Raw genomic sequence first — 8,288 nt, 5'->3', positions numbered from 1 at the left:
GGGGGTGGGTCTGGTTGTAGCAAATGGTGGGGTGGGGTGGGGTGGGAATAATCATTGTACAACAGACACAATTGTTCAGCTGTATGTGGGCTGATATAACATGGAATGGTAGTAGTGGTAGTAGTAGTAATATTACATGGCGTTATGTCATAGCATGTAGACATAATACATAAGGTTATGCCATGGTACCATGTAGTAATGACAGTAGTAGTAGTAGTAGTAGTAGTAGTAACTGCAGTGGTGTAGTAGTAGTAGTAGTAGTAGTAGTAGCAGTAATAGTAGCAGCAGTAGTAGTAGTAGTAGTATTGGTTTCAAATTTAGGCTCAAGGCCAGCAATTTTAGGGGAGGGGACTAGTCGATTACATCGACTCCAGTGTTTAACTGGTACTTAATTTATCGACCCCGAAATGATGAAAGGCAAAGTTGACCTCGGTGGAATTTGAACTCAGAATGCAAAGACTGATGAAATGTTGCTGAGCATCCTGCCCAGTGTGCTAACGATTCTGCCAGCTCACCATCTTCGTAGTAGTAGTAGTAGTAGTAGTAGTAATAGTAGTACAATACTATACTACTGCTATTACTACTGAAGGTGCACAGCTCAGTGATTAGAGCAGTGGGCTCACAATCATGAGTTAGTGAGTTCAATTCCAGACCAAACTGTGTGTTGTGTAGGGATGGCTTTCCTTCTTTTTCTAAGCCAATAATAAAAAAGAAGAGAACCAATGATTGTATGTGCTAAGATAACACTTACACACACACACACACAATCAATAACTCTACTCTACTCTGCACACATTAGAATTTTAAGATGTACAAGTGAATAGATTATGATATAGGTGCTGCCTGTCTGAGCTAAGACTGAACCTTAATACGTGTGTGTATGTAAATTAAGACAACCTATGTCCTACTGTGCTGAGAGATAACCTTAAGATATGAGAGAATAGTTTGCATATGCAGCTAATGACCATGTGCATGATAAGACATAACTTTAAGATGTGCGTGTGTGTTAATTAAGATACAGCTAATATCTTGTTGTGCTAAGATAACCTTAAGAGATAACTTATGATGTGTTTGTATAAGTTAAGATACAGCTAATGCCTGTGTGTACAAAGGCAGAATCTTAACCTGTTTAATCCTTTAGCATTTCGTCTAGCCATATCTGGCCCAAATATCCTGTTTTACGTTCAAACTAGCTAGATCTGGCCTCTCAAACCTACCCCATAATGCCACTATAAAAATAAACAATCACACCATCAAAATCTCAGTTATGAGATAATACAGGATTAACTCAAAACAATGTGAATAAATAAACATTACATTTGACAGGATAATCTGAATACTATAGGGTTAATACCAGCCCACCTGAGACTGTCCTTGGTTCTATGATACAAACTTCTTGACTCAAACCTTACATCAAAATTCCTTGATAATTTATGCTCAAAACACCAACATGATAATGACAAAGTTATTCTACTAAATTCTTCATTATTTTAAAAACGAATTGAAATGAAAGCAGGATATTTCAACAGAAATATAGTAACAAAAGGATTGACGTGTGTAGGTCGGATGTGTGTGTATAGGTTTATATCTACTAAGCCCTGATTTCAGGACTTATTGACCTCTCATCAAGCAGAAATGTCAATTCAGCTTAATTTGATGAATGCAGCAAAATAAAGACAAGAAAACTGATTAAAACATTCAAGCCTCACCCATGCTACGATGGTTGGTGTAAATCTGTCAGGAATTTTAACTAGACAAAATAACATGGACCACCATACACTATAGTTATTGAATGGTTTTGAACGAGAAAACATATTGAAGTAACAAAATCTCTTTCTCATTTTTTGTAATTTAGTTTTCATAACATTTTTCAGAAATTTCAATACTTAAGCTCCACATGGTAGTGAAAACAAATTCTATGGATTTTTATAATGTTTCTTTAAATTTTTTTTCCCTATTTCTTTTTTCTTCACAGCAAGTAACTTCAATTACCCAGGCTGACACTGAATGCTAAATGTCTTCACTGTTTTCAATGGTAAAATAGTTATAAGCTCAGCAAATAGTCTCCTTTGATGCTTAATAAATAACTGAATTTAAGCCAGAGAGAGAGAGAGAGAGAACCAGTCCCTAAGTGATCATTCATTCTGCTAGAAATAACAACAAAATGTCTCTACAATCACATCCTACAGCCTAAAAAAAAAAGGACACTTTGGACAATGTACTTCGAGATATACAAAACTATGGGATGGCCAAAGCTACCACATCTTTGATTATAGGGGTACTTGATCAAAACACCCCTAGCATAACAGCCCTGAAAACCAAACTACAGATCAGTGTCGGGCTGTGGATCATTTGGTAGAATAAATTTTAAAATTTCATTTCTATTTTATTGACTGTCATCCTTCATCTTTTACTTGTTTTAGTCATTTGAGCACAACCATGCTGGGGCACCACCTCGAAAGGTTTCCAGTTGATGAACAAATTGACCCCAGAACTTATTTTGTTTTCTAGGTCTGGAAATTATTCTACTGATCTCTTTTGCTGAACCACTAAGTTACAGTATATATATAAAGGATAGAGGAAAAGATTAATGATAATACAATTTGTGCAGTATATTGTGCTTCATGATTGGCTGGTTGATACAGTTCTGTGTACAAATGTGCATGTTGTACAGGATGTCAGTGTGTGGATGTATATTTGACCGTTGACTGAACACTATTCAATTTTTTTTCTCCGTGTTTTTCTCCTTGTCTCCGTATTCTTTCTGTTGAAGAGCGTAGCTCGAAACGTCAAAGACTTTCCGTATTCCCGAGCGTCATACTAATATATACTTTTGTTATTTACACCACCTGTCCTCGTCTGTTGTTATTTTTTGTATATTCTCCCATATATAACCATACACACATATAATACCACATACCACTGTGTCTATTGTACAGGATGTTAAAATATATAAATATATGTGTCTTTATACATACACACACACACACACACACATGCATACACACATAGATATATACACATGTATTTATAGTATCATGTGAAACCAAGCAAGACATTCAGGATGTAAAGATTTCATATATATATATATATATATACAGTACTGTGTGTCAACTGTTTGTCATACAGGATATTAATATATATAGATATATAATGTAATAACAACCATTCATCACTCATCAGTAACCAAGGACTTGACAGCATTTAGTGTGCTTTTGTTAATTGTTCCGGGTGCCTCTATAGTGAAGGGCAGAGACAGAGGCCCTCTGGTTCCCCTCACATTCCACTGAGTGTAATATCCAGGATGGAGTAAAGGTCGCACCTGCACTTATGTCAGTCACTATTTACAAATGAGTAGTCTGGCGCAATGTAAGATGAAGTGCCTTGCTCAAGGACACCACAATGCTGCCCACTCTAAGAACTGAAACTACAATCATGATATCATGGGTTCCAGTAGTTCTCAAAGTGGGTCGCAGAAAGTTCCAAGAAGAAAAGTGGGGTGATGATGAGGTAGTGATTGATGTAAAAATTGGGGCCATAACGGGAGAGGAGGGGGCAATTCATGTAAAAACAACAAAATATTGGGTTTGTTAGGTTAAGTGTCATTTGTGAAATACAGTTGCTTCGAATTTGCTTTAGAAAGAGTTCAATGTTTGGGATAGTTGGGGTGGGGTGGGAGTGGTAGGAATGTGGCCTGAGTGTCAAGGAGGCAGCAGCCTGAAAAAGTTTGGGAACCACTGGGTTAGACATTCCAACCACCACACCACCCATCTTTGTCTCTCTGCCTACCTACCTACCTATGTATACACACACATATATATATATATATATATATATATATATATATATATAATGGTATTTTTTTTTATAAGCTTAAAGCTTATAAAAAAACCATTATTATTATTTACAGAATTGTAAAACTCGACACCGCTTAACAAAGCCATTCGCACCATATATATATATATATATATATATATATACGCATATACATGCAGAGGGATGTGGTGGTGGGGTTTCAATGCCAGCAGAATGGACCAAAATAAATTCTAGTTAAATAAACAGGTTTTAATAAATGCTTAAATAACAAATTATACTAGTTCGTGAGGGAGGGTTGGTTATTAGGTTTCAGTATTTATAGTTTGGTAATTAATTGATTAATTGGTTACTTAGTTAATGAGAAATAGCACTAATTTGGTGTAAGTGTGATTTGACTGACATGTAAACACGAAATCAGGCTATCGCGAAAAGAAGGAGAAAAAAACTTTGTAAAACAAAGACAAAAAAAAAACAAAACAAAAAACAATAAGCTCCCTACCACAACAGATGCGTATTTTTAGCACGGGGGTGGGCAGGGTGGTAGTGCTGGTGGTGGGGAATGAGTTATGAAATGGATTTTAAAATCAAAAAGTTTATTTATAAAAGTGATTTGAAACAAAATCCAGCTAATTAGCAAAGAATTACACTGGATTAAATAGTGAGAAACAAGGAGGAAAAACTTAATAATAGTAATAATAGTTTCTAATAATAGTACTACTAATTATAATAGTTTCTAATTTAGGCACAAGGAGCAAAAGTTTAATAATAATTCTGTCTAATTTTGGCACACGGTTAGCTATTTTTTGAAGGGATGGGGTTTATATTGGATCCCAATACTTAAGTAGTACTTATTGTTTTGACCTCGAAATAATGAACAGCAAAGTCAAACTTAGTGGCACTTGAATTCAGAATAGAGAGAGAGCCAGAAAGAAGTACTGTTGAGCATATTTATTGACATGGAACAAGGAACAAAATAATAATAATAATAATAAAGATGATGCAGTACCAAGCAGTGACTCTCATGGCTTCTGATCTTAACTGAGTGGAAGTGTTATCATGTACATTGTTTTGTCTTGGTGTAAAAAATGGGCCACAGCAAATATTCTGCTCAATACCACAGATTTGCTTGTCAGTTGTTTGAACTTAACCAGTTGAGAATGTCCCTTGGTGGCTGATGATATGTGCATCTCTGATCACAAGCAGAGGTAGTGGGGGAGGATCATAGTCATAGGATGAGAAGAATTCTTTGGAGTTTGGATAATTCACCTCTGAAAACATGGGCATTTAGTTCATCATCCTCAAAACAAACCTTATTCAGGGACCTTTCGAGCAGGATGGACTACTTGACCTGAAGAAAATTCTAACTGGGCCCCACCTGCAAGGTCATACGCTGTTTATCTTGATATGAGCTCACCATCTTGCACACATATGGTTGTGATGCATGTGCCTGGTATACCCTTATCAGACGGGTAGTCATGATGGCCATATTGGGATTCGTAAATTTGTACCCCAGTGTCACTTTGATGGCATGCACTGCTCTCTCTCACTCAATAATAATAATCCTTTCTACTATAGGGACAAGGCCTGAAATTTGGGGGAGGGGGATAATCGATTACATCAACCCCAGTATGCAACTGGTACTTAATTTATCGACCCCGAAAGGACGAAACGCAAAATCGACCTTGGTGGAATTTGAACTCAGAATGTATCAATGAGTGAAGTACTGCTAAATAAAAGACACACACCGAGGAACTGTTCTTCTGTCTGTCAATTATAAAAGTGACCGATTCATTGCTTTATTGCATAGAGCTAAGGTTTGTTTTCTGAACACTTTGTATAACACAATGTGACATATTACTGATGGATGCGACACCATATATAAAAAAAAAACATAATGAGATTTGTAGACAGAGTAGCAATAAAAGTATGTATGTATGTATGTGTGTGTGTATATATATCTATTCATATACACACACACACACACACACAGATATAGTATATGAGAACTGATGACAGAGGAACAATAATACTCTTTTTCTCTCTCTCTCCCCCTATTCATATATGTATCTATCTATATTCATATTACAATGAGAGAGGGGGAGAGAGAGATGGAGAGTGGTAGTGGTGGTGGTGGTGGTGGAGGTGGAATAGCTACAAATTTTGTTGTAGTTCTGTAATGAACTACAACAACTATTATTCTTTTTATGTTCTCACATCAAAGTGTTCATTACTGATTTTTATCTCTCCTGGTAATATTAACATGACTATGTCTGTATTACTGCAACTACTACAGCTAATAATAATAATAATAATAACAACAATAATAATAATAATAACACCAACAACAACAATTGATATAATAATAATAGTTATTTCAGCAATAATAATGTTGTTATGATAATAAAAATAATAATATACAATAGTTTAACAAGATTGAATAGAATTTCAGACTTACCCAGACACTAACGCATAGAAAACGCCCACACACACACAAATATACACAGATATGCATTTGTACATATTGGCACATGATGTATATTGACAATCACGTCCACACACACACACACACACACACACACACACACACACACACACACACACACACACACAGAGCCTCCCCAACACAGCAACGGAAAAAGAAACAGAACCAAGAGAGAGAGAAACAAGAAAAAAATATTCAAAGCAAAAGAAAAAAAATATATATATCTTTAAAAGATAATAAATCTTAGTTTTAAAACTTACATTAATATTTAACTCTAGGTTTTTCCATTGTAAGTATCGTGTGTACCGATCACTGCAAGAAAAAAAACGGAGATAGAGAGATGATATTGTATCATACAGGGAAGCAATAACATACAAAAATTCATATACAAACATTGGAATATTAGTGCCAAGCTGTGTTTAGGCATAAGCAAAATTTAGGTTAGTTAAAATATGTTTGTGGAATATTTCAACTGCTAAATGGCAAATTCATTGCAGTTACCTTAGAGAAAATATTTCTTTTAAGGTAAAAAAAGGTGTGAAAACACCCTATTTATTCAGTGTTGCCATCTATCAGGATTCCCAAACGTTGTTGTTTCAAACTAGCTTGAAACATCGATGTCTGGGAATCCTGATAGATGGCGACACTGAACAAATAGGATGTTTTCACACCTTTTTACCATAAGTGAAATATAGACACACACACACATATATGTCTATATGTAGGTTGTGTGTGTGTGTGTGTGTGTGTATATGCTGTTTAATGTTCTGTTAAGGTAAGATCAACAAGAAAAAACTTCATCCACCGAGTGTAATTAGCAGATGATATCATGGCAAGAACACTCATATACACATGTATATATATATATATATAAATGCACATATCTATAATCATCTGTCGCAATATTTTCACTCAGCGCAATAACTTACACATCCACCTTTTCCAATCTTCTATCCTATTTTGTCTGATATTCACATTGTACCTGGACCTTACATTGTCCCTATTCTGATATCCGTATTGCACCTGGACCTCACATCTCTTTCTTTCTCTCTCTTGTTTTCCAGGTAAGCAAACCTTGTATTCACCTCTTCAGCAAGACACCTGCTCTTGTTTCTCTATCATAGTTTTTTTTATTTCACCAGTCTATACCCTGCTCAGTTGTGGGCTACTTTGGCGACCTCACCAGTGCTGGTGCCACATACAAAGCACCCAGTACACTCTATTAAGTGGTTGGCATTATAGGAAGGGCATCCAGCTGTAGGCACCATGCCAAAGCGGACAGAGAACCTGGTGGAATCCTCTGGTTTGTCTGTTCTTGTCAAAGCATCCAACCCATGCCAGCATGGATAAAAAGAACATTAAATGATGAAAATGATATGTGTGTGTGTGTGTGTGTGTATGGTGGGGGACATAAATTTACAATAAGAAAGCTACAACAAGAAAAAAAACACCCCAAGTATATAAAACATGTCCCTCAAGACCTATCCATTTTCTAATTGTGTCCTGTATATTTCAGTCCAAACCAAGTTTCCATTTATAAAATGGATTTTCGGATCAATCTTTGTTAAAACATCAATTATCTGTTTAATAATTGAATTTCTGTCAATGATGTGCTTTGATTGGTAATGTTTCTTTCTGTGTGTCTTGATTTTTTTTTTTTTTTTACTTGCTTTCTGAATATATTTGAAGCAAAGGAGTTGCAGGAGGGGGTAAAAGCATTAAACATTTCAAGAACAATTGTTGTTTTGGTAACGATTCACTTTCTACTACTTCCTTGTTTGTCTGTAACAATTCCATGTTTGTGTGGTTGTGAAAAACAACAACAACAACAATAACAACAACAGCCATCCATATTGAAGATGGAAGGTAAGAAGACAGTGGATGACAACAACAAAAACAATCACATTACAAAAAAAAAACATAGCTTGAAGAGAAATTTTTATTTTTCCTTTGTGTTTTACATACAAAAGAAATCTGTCAGCGATTCTCT

At 35.5% G+C, this 8,288-nt stretch overlaps 1 protein-coding gene across 2 annotated transcripts in view; it reads right to left on the bottom strand.

The window, feature by feature from the left end:
* Positions 1–6,708, bottom strand: part of LOC106871981 (G protein-coupled receptor kinase 1) — a 34,599-nt gene extending 27,891 nt beyond the window's left edge. For both annotated transcript variants that reach the window (XM_014918773.2, XM_052976874.1), the window contains exon 1: positions 6,559–6,708. In XM_014918773.2, the coding sequence (XP_014774259.2) occupies positions 6,559–6,693 (135 nt within the window). In that variant the 5' untranslated portion in view covers positions 6,694–6,708. The remainder of the gene's footprint in view (positions 1–6,558) is intronic.
* Positions 6,709–8,288: the final 1,580 nt, after the last annotated feature.

This window comes from Octopus bimaculoides, chromosome 26 (genome assembly GCF_001194135.2).
Source record: "Octopus bimaculoides isolate UCB-OBI-ISO-001 chromosome 26, ASM119413v2, whole genome shotgun sequence".
NCBI classification, from domain to species: domain Eukaryota; kingdom Metazoa; phylum Mollusca; class Cephalopoda; order Octopoda; family Octopodidae; genus Octopus; species Octopus bimaculoides.
This window is presented reverse-complemented; position numbering and strand designations above follow the sequence as displayed.